Source organism: Pongo pygmaeus, chromosome 1 (assembly GCF_028885625.2).
Source record: "Pongo pygmaeus isolate AG05252 chromosome 1, NHGRI_mPonPyg2-v2.0_pri, whole genome shotgun sequence".
NCBI lineage: Eukaryota > Metazoa > Chordata > Mammalia > Primates > Hominidae > Pongo > Pongo pygmaeus.
The window spans coordinates 117,008,391-117,025,913 of NC_072373.2; the positions used below are offsets into that span (position 1 = coordinate 117,008,391).

At 54.8% G+C, this 17,523-nt stretch overlaps 2 protein-coding genes across 7 annotated transcripts; both read left to right on the plus strand.

The window, feature by feature from the left end:
* The first annotated feature begins 378 nt into the window (after positions 1-378).
* PPM1J (protein phosphatase, Mg2+/Mn2+ dependent 1J) lies at positions 379-8,536 on the plus strand. The gene is made up of 10 exons (XM_054465830.1): positions 379-3,550; positions 4,903-5,017; positions 5,483-5,770; positions 6,065-6,177; positions 6,467-6,551; positions 7,138-7,256; positions 7,451-7,514; positions 7,671-7,778; positions 7,923-8,074; positions 8,224-8,536. Exons 1-10 carry the CDS (start codon positions 3,225-3,227, stop codon positions 8,369-8,371), a joined length of 1,518 nt encoding a protein of 505 aa, XP_054321805.1. The 5' UTR covers positions 379-3,224; the 3' UTR covers positions 8,372-8,536.
* A 2,589-nt stretch (positions 8,537-11,125) lies between these two features.
* On the plus strand, positions 11,126-17,399 carry RHOC (ras homolog family member C). Of its 6 annotated transcripts, none has more exons than XM_063651980.1 (6): positions 11,239-11,457; positions 13,296-14,231; positions 14,707-14,869; positions 15,392-15,512; positions 15,817-15,947; positions 16,817-17,399. In XM_063651980.1, the coding sequence occupies exons 3-6, from the start codon at positions 14,714-14,716 to the stop codon at positions 16,988-16,990; spliced, it is 582 nt and encodes a 193-aa protein (XP_063508050.1). In that variant the 5' UTR covers positions 11,239-11,457; positions 13,296-14,231; positions 14,707-14,713; the 3' UTR covers positions 16,991-17,399. The 6 variants fall into 6 exon arrangements, with proteins under 6 accessions (XP_054322101.1, XP_063508050.1, XP_054322105.1 ...); XM_054466130.2 differs by having other exon boundaries at positions 13,296-13,411; XM_054466113.2 differs by having other exon boundaries at positions 11,259-11,457; positions 13,296-13,364.
* Positions 17,400-17,523: the final 124 nt, after the last annotated feature.

Consider the following 17,523-nt stretch of genomic DNA (forward strand, 5'->3'; position numbering starts at 1 on the left):
CATTAGTATGCACCATATTTCAAATGCTCAATAGCCACACGAAGATGGGGACTGCTGTATTGGACAGAGCAGATGTAGAACATTCCCATCAGTGCACAAAGTTCTGCTCAACAGCACTCTTCTAGAATGATATTTAGGAGGGAATAGTAAATATCTCTTCCTCTCCCAGGAGGAAGGTGTGGCATTAGGGTGTGGGCATTAGGCAGGAGGACCGTAGCAGGCTATGAATGGTCCTTACGGATGATAAGTGTGAATACCAACATGGGAACCAAATTCTGAGACCTAGTTTCTTGTTTCTCTTTCTTTCTTCCTTCCTTCCTTTCTTCTCTTTCTTTCATTCTTTTTCTTTTCTTTTTTATTTATTTATTTTTTGGGGACAGGGTCTCATCACTCTGTCACCCAGATCTTGGTTCATTGTAACCTCCACCTCCTGGGCTCAAATGATCCTCCCCTGTCAGCCTCTTGAGTAGCTGGGACTATAGGGGTAGTCTGTAGTGCACCACCAAGCCAGGGTTAATTTTTTGTATTTTTTGTAAAGACAGGGTTTTACTATGTTGCCCAGGCTGGTCTTGAACTCCTGGACTCAACTGATCCATCCACCATGGCCTCTCAAAGTGCTGGGATTACAGGTGTAAGCCACCACTCCTGGCCTGAGACCCAGTTTCTTTATCAGAAAAATTGCAATGTAATTAATTGCAACTGAATAATTCTTTACAGGGGTCTATTTTGGATGTGAAAGTATTAGACAAATGAGAGGGAGTGGTGTTCTGTGAATTTGAAGGGACTTTCCTCTTAGTTTAAGAGGCCTTTGGGTTTGGGGTGATGTGAAGGGGAGAGACAAGGCAAGAAGATGACCAGTTCTGGGCCCTGAGCCACCATTGTGACCTGAGATAAAGGGGCCTGTCTTGAGGCTGTCCAGTCCCCCTCCTTGGCTCAAGCTTCACACTCCCCCCGGCAGGGCCAGCCACTGAGCAGAGTCTCGCTCTTCACAGAGAAAAACATCCCACAAGTCTGCTTCTTCCTACCCCACCCCCTTTTCCCTCTCACTTTCCGCTGCCTCAGGGATGAGTAGAGGTGATGACCTCACCAGGTTCTGGGGCAGTCTGAGGATGGAGGAGGCATAATGGTGTCAGGAATAGGAGGTGAGAGGTTCAGGGAGAGGGGAGCCTTAGGATTAGGCCGTGGCTGGGGGCTGTTCTGGAGCCCCAGGGAGCTGTTATCTTCCCTGCTGATCATCTGGTGCTGGAGCTGGGGGGGTCTCTTGGCTTAGCTTTGCAGACAGCTTGCAGCCACACCATGGTGGGTGCTAGAAAGGGCAGGGAATAGGGAGCTGGGTGACACCAAGAAGTGGTAAGTAAACTGTCTCAGAAACACTTAATAATAAAAACAACCAGGAGTTATATTTGTTTCCTCAGTTGCTGGCTTGCTGCTGCTATTATTTATCTGAGAGTTGGTTCCAGTTTTTCTCAAATAGCAGGGGAAAACCTATAGAAGCAGCCTGTTCTTTGTCCCCGACTGCTTTTGTTGCTCTATTTGCCTTGGGGTCTATTTTTTTTTCTCCCCTGTGACTTCTTTTCCTCTGGCTCTCTCTGCCTAAAGCTCAGGCATAACATAGCAGGCATAGTAAGTCTACCAACCTGAATGACTATTGTGGGATCTTTATTTAGAAGCTGCCAAGAAAGTCATCCCTTCTGGGGACACAGTTTAGCCTGGGGAACAGAGTGGGATGTGGTCAGGAAGCACCTGGCCGACAGAGCCCAGAAAAGTTCCATCTGTGAACTGGGTGCCGTAGTCGCTGATGGCTACCTCCAACTTGCATGAGGGCCACAACGGCCTTGTCCCCATTTGAGATGTGTGGATGGGTGGTGTCTGTGGATACCTAGTGATCAACTTTCTGATAGGAGGTTTAGAGACAGAGCTCTTGTGGCATCAGGTCAGTACCACCCTCTCCCAGAGGGGAGAAGTTAGGAAGAACGGGCAGCCAACCAGGCATTGGGCTCTGTCCTGGTCTTCCAGTGGGTGAGCTTTTACTCTTCTTAGGCAAGGGCTTAGCCTGGCCTCTGTCACCCCCTGGCGGTAGACGTAGAACTTGCTCAGCATTCCCGGACTGCTCTCAGCCCTGGCCCTAAGACAAGGATGGGAGGAGAGGAACCCCCACTCCTCTCTCTGCCATTGATCTCCTTTCTAGCCCTTCCTCCCTGATCCGGAGAAATCAGTTTGGTTCTTAAGACAGAGCAGGTTTGAATGTCAGGAGGCCGACATAGGTGTGAATCTTTCACTGACTGTGTGACCTCTTGGGGCAAGTCACGGTAAAATGACAAGAAGCGTCCTGTCCTGCCTCATCCGTGAAACTGATAGAAAAAAACCCATCTTGAAGGATTGGTGTGCAGTATAAATAACCAAATAATGTATGGAACGTGCTTTGTAAAGGGCCTAGTATGCAGTACGTCTTCAATAAATTAGTATTTGTTATGTCGTTATTATCCTAACTATGAATAGCTTGTCCTGCTGTGGTCAGGGAAGGTCTACATTGTGGGAAAGACCTGGGTTCTGAGAGAGAAAGGAGGGTGGGAGTAGCAACCGCTTTCCCAGATCTAGAGGTGGTCTTCATGGGGAACAGCGCATCAGGAGCCCAGGAATCTACCCCGGCTCCTGATTCCGGGGTGGTCGGCTGCAGCCTGCGTCATTACCCCCGCACCCCCACCCGGTACCAGCTTGCCCGCTCTCGCTCCTGCAGCCCCATCCAGAGGTGGTGTCACACCTGGCGCCTCATACCCGGCGGCTCCCAAGCGCCTGTTTTGCTCTGAGGTCATTAGCTCCATGGCTGTCTGGGCTGGCTGGCCACACCGAACCGAGAGCGAGGAGACCGCACCCCCTTGTCCCTCAGCCCCCGTCACAATGGAGACGTTCTAGCTGATGTCTAATCTAGCGCACGGCTGAAATAAGGTTTCCTTCTCTCCGCCCCCTTCCCACAGCAACAGAACCTACCCCTAAGAAACGGAGGCGGGGCCAAGCCGGAATGGGGCGGGGCAGAGGCCGGGGGCCCATGGGCCGGTTCCTGGGGTGGCCCAGAGCAAGGGCAAGTTTCGCCCGGGACCCGCCCAGCTGGCCAGGAGCCAGTAGCAGGGAAGGGCCGGCTGGCGCGAGCACCGCCCACCCCGAGCCCTGGGGGCGGGGCCTGGGCGGGGGCGGGGCCGCGGCCGAGGGCGGGGCAGAGAGGCAGCATGCTAAACCGGGTGCGCTCGGCAGTGGCGCACCTGGTGAGCTCCGGGGGCGCTCCGCCTCCGCGCCCCAAGTCCCCGGACCTGCCCAACCCTGCCTCGGCGCCGCCCGCTGCCGCTCCAGAAGCGCCCAGGAGCCCTCCCGCGAAGGCTGGGAGCGGGAGGGCGACGCCCGCGAAGGCTGTTGAGGCTCGAGCGAGCTTCTCCAGACCGACCTTTCTGCAGCTGAGCCCCGGGGGGCTGCGACGCGCCGATGACCACGCGGGCCGGGCTGTGCAAAGCCCCCCGGACACGGGCCGCCGCCTGCCCTGGAGCACAGGCTACGCCGAGTGAGCGCCCCCTGGGGCACCCAAACCAGGATGGGGCTCCCACCCCTCTCCCCAGCTTCGCATCCCCGGCGCTAGGACGCGTTCCCCACGCCGCGTCCGGGCCAGGAGCTCTCTTTTCCCAGGACCTTTGCTATCCTCCGGTCTTCGGGCCGCACCCCCTCCCAACCCACTTTCCAGTCGGGCGCAGCCTGTGTCACCTTCTTCAGGTCCTTCCCGCTCATTGACTGCCCTCGCCCACGCCGCCTCAGGACCCTGTTCTGCCCCAGAGCCCGGAGGGCTGAGGGCCCCGCGAAGGATGAGTTGGCCAGTTCCCAGTCGCGGCCCGGCAGCTTAAAGGCTAAGGGAAAAGGGGTTTCACGAAGGAGCGGGGTTCTTTTTAATAGGGGACATAGCGGTTGGGAAGACTCGCTCACCCGCTTCCCGTCTCCAGCGCCCCAGTTCCCTGTCCCTCTTACCGTAGTTCCCCTCCCCCTCCACACCCAGAAATAGCCCGCGACACCAGGAGGCCGCCAGCTTCTCCAGGGGCGGGGAGGGTGACGCCCGGGGTAGAGGAGGGTCCCATTTAGATGCCCTTCAGCCTGCCAACTCGTGCTGGCCTGGCAAAGAAGCGGACCCCCTGGCCGGAGCGGCCGGCTGGCCCCCGGGCTGTGTGTATTTTTAATGCATCTGCCGGGAACGCAGAGCACCGAGGGAGATGGGGGCGCTCAGTTCGCTGAGGAAGGTGGCTGGTGGCCCATGGACCCACCACCACCTCCCTTAGCCTCCTGTGTGGGAGGAGTTTGTGGGTATGTGACTCCTGCCCAGTCCAGGTGGGCTTCCACTTCTACTCTATTTCAATTCCTCTTTCCCGATCTGGGCTGGAGAACTTCCTCATTGTCAAGGCAGCAGAAACTTTCACTGGATGGTTTTAGGATAAGGGTGGGTGTGCCCATGAGGATGAGGTGCTGGGGACAAGGCACTGGGAGAGTTGATAGTGGTTGAGGGTGGGATGTAGGGTCTAGCTGGCAGGGAAGTAAAACTGCTGCTGCCATCTAGCCCCTCCCCTAGAAGCACCACTAGGAATGCCTTTTTTTTTCCGCCAGGGATGGGGGAAGTGAGGCAGGCAGGGGACATAGCGGTTGGCTAGAAGCTCCTGCTGGCGTTTCTGTGAAGTGGTAGAGCTGGCCACCCAAACAGTACTCCTTACACCTTGCCAGCCCTCCCTTCTCCTCCTCCCTCTGGCCTGGATCCCAGGTGGCTGTGACCTTTCTCAGCTTGGCCAGCGGGCGCAGGAGACGGTGTATGTCTAAGGTGGGGGTTATTCCAGGACCTGGTCTGGTGTCCAACCTGATGTGGTCATTCTGGCCTGGCAGGGTCATCAATGCTGGCAAGAGTCAGCACAATGAGGACCAGGCTTGCTGTGAAGTGGTATATGTGGAAGGTCGGAGGAGTGTTACAGGAGTACCTAGGGAGCCTAGCCGAGGCCAGGTAAGACCCATCCCCTTTCCCAGACTCCAGAGACACAGTGACACCTCTCCCTAGGGACTCAGGCCTCTGGTTTTAAATCTGAGCCATGCGGAAGACCTGACGAAATCACTGGCTATCTACTTTCTGGCACAGAACCTTTACCTGGTATTCATCAGTTAGATTCTACCATGTAAGCATGAATGTTACTTTCCTACCTAAAATGTAGAGGCTCACATATTTATGGATGATTTAATTGCCAGTGCTAAGTTTTGGATCTGTTATCCTCTGAGTTTGGCTTTTTGAGCCTTTCCTTTCTCTTGACACATACGAAGCCTTATGTGAAAAAACCTAATTTGCCTTCAGTAGCAAACACTGACCTCTCAGATGTTTGTATGGATGCCTAGAGTCTTGTTATTCTCCTTGCATAACACACACACACACACAAAACAAACAAACAAAACTCACCTCCAACTTTTCCTCCATCAGGGACTCTGCTTCTACTACTGGGGCCTATTTGATGGGCATGCAGGGGGCGGGGCTGCTGAAATGGCCTCACGGCTCCTGCATCGCCATATCCGAGAGCAGCTAAAGGACCTGGTAGAGATACTTCAGGACCCTTCGCCACCACCCCTCTGCCTCCCGACAACCCCGGGGACCCCAGGTTCCTCCGATCCCTCTCACTTGCTTGGCCCTCAGTCCTGCTGGTCTTCACAGAAGGAAGTGACCCATGAGAGCCTGGTAGTGGGGGCCATTGAGACTGCCTTCCAGCTCATGGTAAGTGGGTGACCTGGGCCAAGGGCCTGCTAGGCAACCACTCTGGCCAACTCTGTGTGGAAGCCAGGTGGCCTAAGGGGGTTACCCTGAGAACCCACAACACCTTTGAGAGCCTGAGCAGAGCTTGGTTCAGAGGGGAGGGAGAAGGGGCAGTTACACCCCAGTCTTCCCTCCTGTCTTCCAGTGTAGCCTGGCTGGGCCAGTTGATTTCTAGAGGTAGAGGGGGTAGGGGGAGGGTGACTGTGTGCTGGAACCTCTCCTTCTACCTACCTCTGACCCTTCCTTATGTGGCAGGATGAGCAGATGGCCCGGGAACGGCGTGGCCACCAAGTGGAGGGGGGCTGCTGTGCACTGGTTGTGATCTACCTGCTAGGCAAGGTGTATGTGGCCAATGCAGGCGATAGCAGGTATGGGGGAGGGGGCTCTGAGGTGGCGATAGAGGGCCACACTCTCTGAGATGGGGGAATACAGGAGAGTAAGGTGGCAGGGGTTAAAAATCAAGATTGGAGGGAGTCAAGAGGGGTGACAGACATAAGGAGTGGCATGAAATATCCATTGGGTGGGGCCAGGGGCAGATATGGGGGTCTGGGTAAGAGATCTGAAAGGTCATTATGGAGAGGGTCTGGTCTTTCTGGAATTTCTCGTGAGTGGGTCTGAAGAGAACCAGGTCCCAATTCCTTTTCTTTCTTTGGGCAGAGCCATCATCGTCCGGAATGGTGAAATCATTCCAATGTCCCGGGAGTTTACCCCGGAGACTGAGCGCCAGCGTCTTCAGCTGCTTGTAAGTAGGAACCAAATTCCCTACCCCCATTCTTTGTCGGGTCTTGTGCCTCCCTGCACCCCATGGCCCTGAGAACTCTCACACCCCCACCACAGGCACAGAAAGCACCTTACTGGGAAGGCCGCTGTGTGGACTATGGAGTGCGGGGCTGAGCCAGTGGGAGGCTGCAGCAGGGAGGCTGCGGCACTGGGCTGGTCCAGTGCTCCCACTGTGGCCCCAGCTGAGGCAGGAAGTAGAGACTGAGGTGGGGGAAGGGAACAGCAAAGGCCCCTGAAAGGCAGTACGGCTTAGTGCCTAAACGCATGTGGCTGTGGAGCTGGAAGCCCGGGATGCATCCTGGTCTGAGGGCTTTGCTAATTGTGTGACCTCAGCAATTCCCTCCCTTAACCTCTCTGTGCATCAGTAGTTCCTGCCTTAAGGGCTGTTGTGAGGAGTAAATGAGTTAATATTTGCTAATATTAGAATAACGTGTGGCACATGGTAAACTCTATTTAAGGGTCTGCTGTAGTTAACGTCATCTATATACCACCGTGTGCTGTGAGCATAATGCCCCCTGGCTCTCTGTTTTGATCATCCCCAACTCCAGGGCTTCCTGAAACCAGAGCTGCTAGGCAGTGAATTCACCCACCTTGAGTTCCCCCGCAGAGTTCTGCCCAAGGAGCTGGGGCAGAGGATGTTGTACCGGGACCAGAACATGACCGGCTGGTAACACTTCCCTTAGAGCCGGGGCCCGTTCCCATGGCAACACAACCAGTCCCTCGCCCGCAGCAAGGTGGAAGCTGGAGGCTGGGAGTTGGGAGGATGTGGCCCTTCTAAGGAGTTTGTGTGAGGGTATGCAGCTCCTAGGGGAGAGAGGCTTTGATGCCTGGGTGATGCCTCCTCTACTCCCCCCTCCCCAGGGCCTACAAAAAGATCGAGCTGGAGGATCTCAGGTTTCCTCTGGTCTGTGGGGAGGGCAAAAAGGTAAACTCCATGGTAGAGGTGGGAGAGGGCAGGAGGACCTATCACAACTTGTCTAGGGAGGTGGAGGTTCTACCTGAGGGTAGGGGTGGAAAGAATCTTTGGTTTCAGAGAATCTGGCAGAGGACTATAGTGGTACTCCCTCCTCATTTCTTTCAGGCTCGGGTGATGGCCACCATTGGGGTGACCCGAGGCTTGGGAGACCACAACCTTAAGGTCTGCAGTTCCACCCTGCCCATCAAGCCCTTTCTCTCCTGCTTCCCTGAGGTGAGCCATACGGTGGCCCCCTTAAACCACACCTTGCCTTCTCTGGGAGTTTTAGGCCAGCTTTCATCTACAGTCCCTTTATCTCCAAGCTCCCTGTCCAGCAAACCCCACACCTCAATCCTCTCTGCCCTTTTCTCCCACCAGGTACGAGTGTATGACCTGACACAATATGAGCACTGCCCAGATGATGTGCTAGTCCTGGGAACAGATGGCCTGTGGGATGTCACTACTGACTGTGAGGTAGCCGCCACTGTGGACAGGGTGCTGTCAGCCTATGAGCCCAATGACCACAGCAGGTAGGGGCTGCATGGCACGGTGGTAAGGGGATGGCATTGGTGAAGGAAGGGTCAAAGGGAAGCAATGCTTGGGACCCCACATGTGGGCCTGTGTATCTGTCTTCCCACATACATGTTGGTACATGAATGTGCATGTGTGCTCCTGGCAGGTATACAGCTCTGGCCCAAGCTCTGGTCCTGGGGGCCCGGGGTACCCCCCGGGACCGTGGCTGGCGTCTCCCCAACAACAAGCTGGGTTCCGGGGATGACATCTCTGTCTTCGTCATCCCCCTGGGAGGGCCAGGCAGTTACTCCTGAGGGGCTGAACACCATCCCTCCCACCAGCTTCTCCATACTTACTCCTCTCACAGCCCAAATTCTGAAGTTGTCTGCCTGACCCTTCTTTAGTGGCAGCTTAACTGAAGAAGGGATGCCCGCTATATCCAAAATTATAGCTATTGGCAAATAAACCAGATGGATAAAGGTGTGTGTCTTTATTTGCTTTGACTAGAAACTGAAAGATAAGAAGAAAGCTCTGTGGGGTGGTGGAAAGAGGACCAGAACAGTTCTAGAAATGTGGTATCCCCCAGGTTCTTTATTCTACCCCCACTCTTTCCACTCCACGCATTTGCTGTGAGTGTCATCGTCCACTTCTGTGGCTTCACCCATCTGCCCAGATCCTTCCTGAGCTTTAGACCTACACGTACCAGTCATCTCCCGAACATCTCCCGGATAGCCTGCTGGCACTTCAATTCAAATACCTGAAACTAAATTCACCACTGCCCTCCATTGCATGTTCCTTCTCCTGTATATCCCCTCAATGGGCACCAGCTCTGCTGCTCCAGTTAGAAATCCTGGAGTTGGTCACCCTTGGCTTTCGTTTCTTTCCCATCAAGGTAATTGATCACTAAGTATCGTTGACTATAGACCTTTAAAAATATTTCTCTACTTATCTCCATCTCTCCCCACCTTCAGTCACCACCACCTTTCACAATATTGGCCTCCTAAATTTAGTGGCTCCTTATTGCACCTAGAACAAAATCAACACTCAACTCCTGTGCATGGCATATAAGGACCTTCACGATCCAGCCACTGCTTCCTTCTCCAGCCTCATTTTTTTTACCACCACCACAACTTCCTGGGGTTTGTATAACTGTGGGCTTTTAGTAGCTCCAACTTATTCAAAATCTACTGCTGGACACGGTGGTTCACGCCTGTAATCCCAACACTTTGGGAGGCAGAGGTGAGAGGACTGCTAAGCCCAGGAGTTTAAGACCACCCTGGGCAATAGTGAGACTCCATCTCTACAAAAAAATAAAAAATTAGCTGAATGTAGTGGTGAGTGCCTGTGGGAAGCAGTTAAGCATCCAAGGAAATTAAGAGTATTGCTTATAGTAGAAAAGAATAAAGATCTCAAATCAGTGATCTGTTTCCACCTTAAGAGGCTAGAAAAAGAACAGCAAATTAAACCCAAGGTAAGTTAAGGGAAGCAAAAATAAAGATAAGCAAAATAATTAGAAAAGGCCCCTCGCCAGCCTGGGCAATATAGCAAGACCTCAGCTGTACAAAAAATACAAAAATTAGATGTGATGGTACACGCCTGTAGTCTCAGCTACTGGGGAAGCTGAAGTGGGAAAATCACCGGAGCCCGGAAGGTTGAGGCTGCAGTGAGCTGAGATCTTGCCACTGCACACTTGGGCAACAGAGACCTTGTCTCAAAATAAAATTAAAATTAAAAAAATCTACACATCACCTTATCTTGAGAACTTCACCTGTTGTTCAGGACTGGGTATCCCACAGCCCACACATGCCCACACTACAGCAATGACCTCCTGTATCGTAACTGTCTACATTAGGAGTCAGTAGGGAGTAGCAATTATGAACAGGGGCTCTAGAGTTCAGCTGTTTGAGTTCTAGTGTCAGACCCAGCACTAGCTCTGTAACCTCTCCGAACCTCGATTTTCTTCTCAGTAAAATGGAGATAGCTACCTCATGGGATTCTTGTAGTTAACGTATGAGGACCCAGGTCCATGTAATATGGATTCAATAAATGTTGGCTATCTTGAAATTGCATTCCTCATTTAGACTCTAAGTTGTTTGAAGGCAGAAATGGATCTTCCGAACATAGCTCTCAGTTCACCCTCAAGAAATGTTTATTGAGTCAGTTAAGAGGCCTGGGGCCAAACTGCTGCGGACCTGTTTTCACATTTGTCAGATGTCTGGATTGCACTTCAGATATTTAAAGTCTGTATGACTCCTAACATTCATTCATTCATCAGATATTGGTTGACAACCTATTATGTGCCACTCACTGTGCTAGACAACAGGGGAAGGGACAGGCTGGAGGAGCCTGGGAAGTAGCAGGGCCAGACCACCAGTTTGGAGCCAGACAGGCCCGGCTGTGTGAATTCTTGCTGTCACAAGTCAAAAACATTTGTGTAAGCCACTTGATTTCTCTGAGCCTCAGCTTCTCTATGGGCAAAAGGGGATGGTTATATTTTCCCCAAAGATCTGTGATGAATATTGAAAGGGTTAAGCTGTGTAGTGTCCCAAGCACAAGCCAATGAAATGTTGGTGGACGTCCTCATTCTACCCCCACCTCCTCAGCTCCCTTACAGGGAAGGGAGATACACGTGTAGGTAAATATCCTATGCGCCAAAGTCAGACCCAGGAGTGGGAACAGAATTCCCAGCTGGGATCCGGAAGCATTTCTAGGCGCACCCTTTGAGGAGTAGGTAGGAATTGGACTCCTGGAAATTCCAGGCCCAGGGAAGAAAGCGAATTGTGAGGAGGAACGGTGGTCTGGGTCTGAACGGCTCTGAGAGGTCTTCAAGTTTGGGGGATGACGTTGGGCTGTGCGATCCTAAGAACAAGAGGGTGGGCATCTCCCCACAACCAACACACCCGCGCCGGGCCCTGGGACCTCCCGGGGGATACCCTTTCCCAGTCCCGCCTCCCGCGAGGTCCCAGGTGCAGCAGGAGCGGGTGGCCGCTTGGCCACAGGAGGGCAGCAGTGGCCCTTCCTGACCCCACCCCGAGCACCTCTTAACTTTCCCGACGCCGGTCCTCCCCTAGGGGATTGAAGGCTGGGCAGAGTCTGAGTCCACCCGGGTCGTCCTCGCCCCGCTCGCCCGGCTCCTCCGCAGTCCAGGAATCTCCCCGTGGCTCTCCCCCACCTGGAGGGGTGGACGCCCCTGGCCCCCGGTCCCCGGCCTGCGGAGGGTACCGGCGGCTGCGGCCCTGCGCGGGGCCGGGGCGGGCCGAGCCAAGGGCCGCCCCCGGCCGACCCTCCCCCTGCCGGGCCCGCCCTCCCCGCCGCGGCGCTGGAGGAGGGCGGGGCGGGGCCCTGGGGTCAGTCTGAGCCTCCGGCACCGGCCGCGCAGCTGGAGGCGGCGGAGCGGAAGGTACCCTGGGCCGGGGCTGTGGGCGGTGGGGCGTCTTGGGAACTCCCCCGGGAGAGCACTTTCCCTTCCTCGCTGGCCCGGAGATCGGGGCCCGTGCGAGGAAGGGGCTTCGGCCTGGGCGTGGACCCCGTTCCCTCCAAGTGGAGTCGGCATCCGGGCTGGGCGGTGGTCGGACCGCGTCGGCCCCTCCCCGGGCTGCAGCGAGGGGGCCCGGACCTGCGGGCAGGGGCTCTGGCCTCCTGAGGTCCAAGTCGGAGCCCCTTCCCCTCTCCTGCCAGCTTCCCGGAACCTGCCCCGCCGGGCGAGGGGCGAGGCAGCCTCAACTCAGACGCCCCAGCCCCCAGGGCGGGCGGCCGCAGGGTACCTAGAGTGGGATGGGGTGGGAATTCCTCCAGGCCAGGAGGGAGGTATGGCGGGAATAGGGGCGGGATGTGACCATTGGGACCTGCCACTCTTCGGCAGGGTCTGGACGCCGCCCTAGACGGTTCCTGGAGCCCGCTTGTGTTGAGGATAAGGGAGATGGGGAAGGATCCAACTCTGTGTGTGTGGTTTGTGTGTGTGTGTGTGTGTGTAGAGAGAGAGAGAGAGAGAAAATGAGAATGAGAATCCTCTTTCTTCATACTCGAACCAAGAAAGAGTATCCTGGGGTTTGGGACTGGGATTCCGAGGCCGAGTCCCGCCCTCACTCTGGTTTTAAAGTTGAGAATGCAGTATCTCCTGGTATCTCCAGAACGGATTCCTTCCCTACGTGTAGGGTGGGTCGGCAAAGTCAACCGGCCGCTCTGGATCATCTGGGAATTCAAGAGAGCGACTGGAGAGAGGTCTGATGTATCCACACTGTCTTGTCTTGGGGAAGGCCCCAGAAGTTCCAGGCTCCATTCCAGGCCCTGTGTGGGGCTCAGTTGCCCCTCTTAAGGGGTCAGTGGGACAGTCCCTCTGGGGCTGCCTCTCATAGGGAGTTGTCCATGCCATCTTGGCCTTGGGCCTAGTGTCCTGGCCTGGCCTGGCCTGGGCTGCCTGCTGTTCCTGCCCAATCATAGCCTGGAGGGAAAGTCTTCTAATTGAGCTGGAGGCTCCAGGTCCCTTAAGGCATGCCTCAACCCCGGGTTTCTGTCCTCTGCCTCCTACCACTCTGGTGCCGTCTGAATTACCCTGCTGGGGGGACAGCAGTGGCATACTCATGCCTAAGTGACTGGCTTTCACCCCAGTAGTGATTGCCCTCCATCAACACTGCCCACCCCAGCTTGGGGCTCTACCCCAGCCCATCTTTACAAAACAGGGCAAGGTGAACTAATGGAGTGGGTGGAGGAGTTGGAAGAAATCCTAGCATCAGTCACCAGGATAGAATTCCCAAGGAACTCTCTTTTTGGAGGATGGTTTCCATTTCTGGAGGTGATGTCCCGACAGGGTGAATGCCTTCTTGCTTGTCTTCTGGGGAATCAGAGAGTCCGTTTTGTGGTGGGAAGAGTGTGGCTGTGTACTTTGAACTCCTGTAAATTCTCTGACTCATGTCCACAAAACAGTTTTGTGAATGTGTGTGGAGGCAAGGGAAGGGCCACCCAGGATCTGTGTTGAAGGGAAGAGGCCTGGGGCTGGAGTATTCGCTTCCTAAAGGGCAGTGTGAGGTGGTGGTGGGGTGTGGGGAGTAGAGGCGTTCAGTCAGCCCAGTTTGACAGGATGTGGGACTGAGAGAAAAAGCTAGGTTTGAGGCCGAGATCAGGTTACCGTCGCTTTCTTAACTGCTCCCTGCCTGGTTGGTGCTGGGACTGGCCCTCATTTGTCTCTTCTTTTGGGGCTCCTCCCAGCCCAGACTCTAGCCCCCTCCCCCTTCCCAACAGCCTTGACTTCATCTCAGCTCCAGAGCCCGCCCTCTCTTCCTGCAGCCTGGGAACTTCAGCCGGCTGGAGGTCAGTTCCCCTCCCCAGGGAAGGAGGAAGTGAGGGAAGCTGCGAAGGTGTGATGAACTGTGCAGATGCTGGCCGTGTGCGCTGGGGGCGGGGGACACATGGAAGCCCGGGAAGCTGACTCCTTGCCCTGAGTCACAGGGAGGGGTGGGCAGGGCATGCGGGTGAGCTGGACTGAGGGAGGAAGGGGCTGTTCCAGAGTGGGTGGAGGTGATTCCCTGGTGGATTCTTCTCAGTCACTGTGCTGTGGTAGATGTGTGGCTCCCTACAGTGTGGTCATTGTCCCCTGCCAGGGGCTGAGTGACCCAGTGTTGCTGGCAGGCCCAGGAGGAAGGGGGGAGGAAGGCAGCCTGCCCAAACTCGAGCTGTGGGCACTGCTGGGACTGAGCCTCCTTTGTATTACTTGGGGCTTTGGGGACCGGGTGGGATGGACCAGGGAAGCTGGCTGGCTGCTACCCCTGTCCTCTGTCTGGGTTTCCCTGCTTCTGCTCTCCTTCCTGCTACCCCTGTCCTCTGTCTGGGTTTCCCTGCTTCTGCTCTCCTTCCTGCCGCTGAGGTGACATGTCGAAGAGGCATGGCTTTGAGTCACACAGTCCTGCTTTGGGTGCTATCCCTGCCGCTTATGAGCCACAGCTCTGAATCTGTGTCTTAACCTCACTGAGCCTTAGTTTCCTAGTTTGTCAAAATGGAAAGTGCACATCTACCTTCCAGGCATCTGGGGACCGAAGGAGATAATTCCTGCCAAAATGCCCGACAGAGTGCCTGGCACCTAGGGGCTCTATAACTATTCTTCCTTTACCCACCTACCACCTGGTAGCTGGTTCTGCTACTCTGGTCCTAGAGAGGGACTCCTCATTTGTGACTGGACAGGTATGACTTGTGCTGAGGGACAATCTGTTCTAGATTGGACCTTAGAGATTATTAAACTGTAAATGCATCAAAATCCTGGTAACCAATGAAGTCTGACTCGAAATCCTGATGTGTGAAGTAGATAGAAGCTTGCTCCCTGGACGTCCCGCATCCCTGAGCAGCTCTCTAGCTACCTGGAGTCCCCAGGTTGGCAAGTGGATTAGATTGAAACTCATGTTTTCCAGCTCCCAAGTGGGGTCATCATCCACCTCCCACCACTGTATTCTAACCCATCGAGGGAGACCTGTCCCTGACCCAGAGATTGGGAATTTCAAGCTCTGTTGTCGCACAATTGGTGTTTGGCCAGAACATGCCTGAGCAAACCCCCTGTCCCTTTGCTAGATGCCTCGGTTTCCAGGGAGGTTTGGGGGCCCTAGAGAAGTGTTTTTGGACTTAATGGCTTTTCCTCAAATCCCCAATACGTCTTTCCTGGCAGCCCCACCATGGCTGCAATCCGAAAGAAGCTGGTGATCGTTGGGGATGGTGCCTGTGGGAAGACCTGTCTCCTCATCGTCTTCAGCAAGGATCAGTTTCCGGAGGTCTACGTCCCTACTGTCTTTGAGAACTATATTGCGGACATTGAGGTGGACGGCAAGCAGGTGAAGGCAGAGATGCCCTTCCCACCCCACCCTGAGACCCGCCCCCAGTCACTGAATGACCTAGTATGTCCTTCCCCACTCCTACCCCTGTCCTTGCTTCATTCTCCCTGCTGGAACCAGTAAAAGTTAGGAAGTAAATCTGCAGTCTTAAAAAATCTGGATATACTTTCTGGTTCTCCCACAGACTGGCTCTGTAACCTGGGCCGAGTCCCTTTGCCTCTGGGTTTAAGCTCCCCCACCTGCAAAATGGGGATGATGGTAAGACCTCCCTCAAAGGGTTGTTGTGAGAATTAACCAAAATAATGGTGCTCACAGTGGCAACTCAAGGGTCAAACACGTCTTAGATTTCTTTAACAAACTGACCTAATTTATGTTGTGGGACAGTGATTAATATAATGCCTGGTGCATAGCAGGTGCTCAAATAAAGAAGTTCAGTGAGCCCGAAGGACAGTGGTTTCAGGGGACCTTTGGGTGGCAGGGTTGGGGCCCTCAGGCCAGCTACTCAATGGCCCTGTGTGTCAGGTGGAGCTGGCTCTGTGGGACACAGCAGGGCAGGAAGACTATGATCGACTGCGGCCTCTCTCCTACCCGGACACTGATGTCATCCTCATGTGCTTCTCCATCGACAGCCCCGACAGCCTGGGTGAGGGGATTGGAGGGAGGGGACTGAGAACCCCTTGGAATCAGCCAGAGGTCTCGTGCCTTGGCCTGTCTTCAGTCATCTTCAGAGGTGGGGGTGGGGATGCAGGGGAGCACTCAGGCCCTGTTGGTCTCCTTTACTGTGGTAACTGGCCCTCTGAGGGCATACTACTGTTGAGGTTTTGAGCTGTGAAAGGGACCATCTTGCTGAATGGCTTCTAAGACTGCTCTGGGAAGATGAGGGCCCCCCAGGGGAGCTTTCTAGCTTAAGTGGAGGCACCGACACCTGTTGGCGCATGTGTACACAGAAAACATTCCTGAGAAGTGGACCCCAGAGGTGAAGCACTTCTGCCCCAATGTGCCCATCATCCTGGTGGGGAATAAGAAGGACCTGAGGCAAGACGAGCACACCAGGAGAGAGCTGGCCAAGATGAAGCAGGTGGGTACGGCTGCCAGGCTGGAACCCCTGGGGAAGAAGGCACCCTCTGAGGGGTTGCAGACAGGCAAAGGGAACTTCTCTCCAGCTACTGCTGTGTGTTAGGGGAGACGGTAATATCTCCTGGTGAGGGAGGACCCGTAGGGTTGTGTCTGATGAGGTATCAGAGAATGAAGTGACTTGTCCAAAGTCACTTGGCATTTTTATTTATTTCAGTTAATTGTCCATTCTGTTCAGAATTGGGACTATTAAGATGATTAAGAAAATCTGCCCTCGGGGAGACAGCTTATGTTTCACTTGGGGTACCCAGGCTGTGCCATCAGAGTGCCCCTGGGGGAGGTGTAGGGATGTGGATACGGGAATGAGGGCAGGCATTGTGTAAGTGGCTGGAAGAAGGGATGAGAGAGCTGGCTTATTCAGGAACCTGTAAGTGGCTCTCTAGCCAGAGAACTAGAGTTTATTAGAGAAAGCTGTCAGGATAAGAAATGCAAAGATAATTATGGCAAAGTTTCAAACTGGGGAGATGTTAGGTCTGTGTGTCAGAAAAATAATTCTGACTGGAAGAGAGTGAGGATGGAGGCAGAGCAGTCAGGAGTTGGGAGGCGCTCATTCAGGCAAGAGAACCGGGGGCTGTGTGTGGGAGGAGGTGGGGTTGAATGGGGATGTGGGGCTGCACGGGAATGGAGGGAGTAGACTGGAGGGATTTTTGGATCCCTGGCCACAAAGCTGCCCAGTGTAGCTGGGGCCTGGGCGCTTTCTGGGTCAGGGCTGGAGGAGGAGGCATTTGTTCCAGCTGCTACACTTATGGGTGAGGCAGGAGAGGTTCATGTAGTCACCAGCTTCCTTTGACCCCTCATCTTCTGTCTTCTCAGGAGCCCGTTCGGTCTGAGGAAGGCCGGGATATGGCGAACCGGATCAGTGCCTTTGGCTACCTTGAGTGCTCAGCCAAGACCAAGGAGGGAGTGCGGGAGGTGTTTGAGATGGCCACTCGGGCTGGCCTCCAGGTCCGCAAGAACAAGCGTCGGAGGGGCTGTCCCATTCTCTGAGATCCCCAAGGCCTTTCCTACATGCCCCCTCCCTTCACAGGGGTACAGAAATTATCCCCCTACAACCCCAGCCTCCTGAGGGCTCCATGCTGAAGGCTCCCATTTTCAGTTCCCTGCTGCCCAGGACTGCATTGTTTCCTAGCCCCGAGGTGGTGGCACGGGCCTTCCCTCCCAGTGCTCTGGGAGCCAGGCCTACGCCCTGCCCTTCCTCAGGGCCCCTGGGGCTCTTGCCCCCTTTGACCTTCCCCAAAGGATGGTCACACACCAGCACTTTATACACTTCTGGCTCACAGGAAAGTGTCTGCAGTAGGGGACCCAGAGTCCCAGGCCCCTGGAGTTGTTTTCGGCAGGGGCCTTGTCTCTCACTGCATTTGGTCAGGGGGGCATGAATAAAGGCTACAGGCTCCAACGTGTGGCAGCTTTCGATCTTTCCCTCTGGGTGCTTGGTGTCCCATCTCTTTTCATGTCCAAGTTGCTTGCCAGCCTGGCCCCCTGTCTACAAAGCAGGCCAGTGGCCAGCAGGGTGGAGTCTT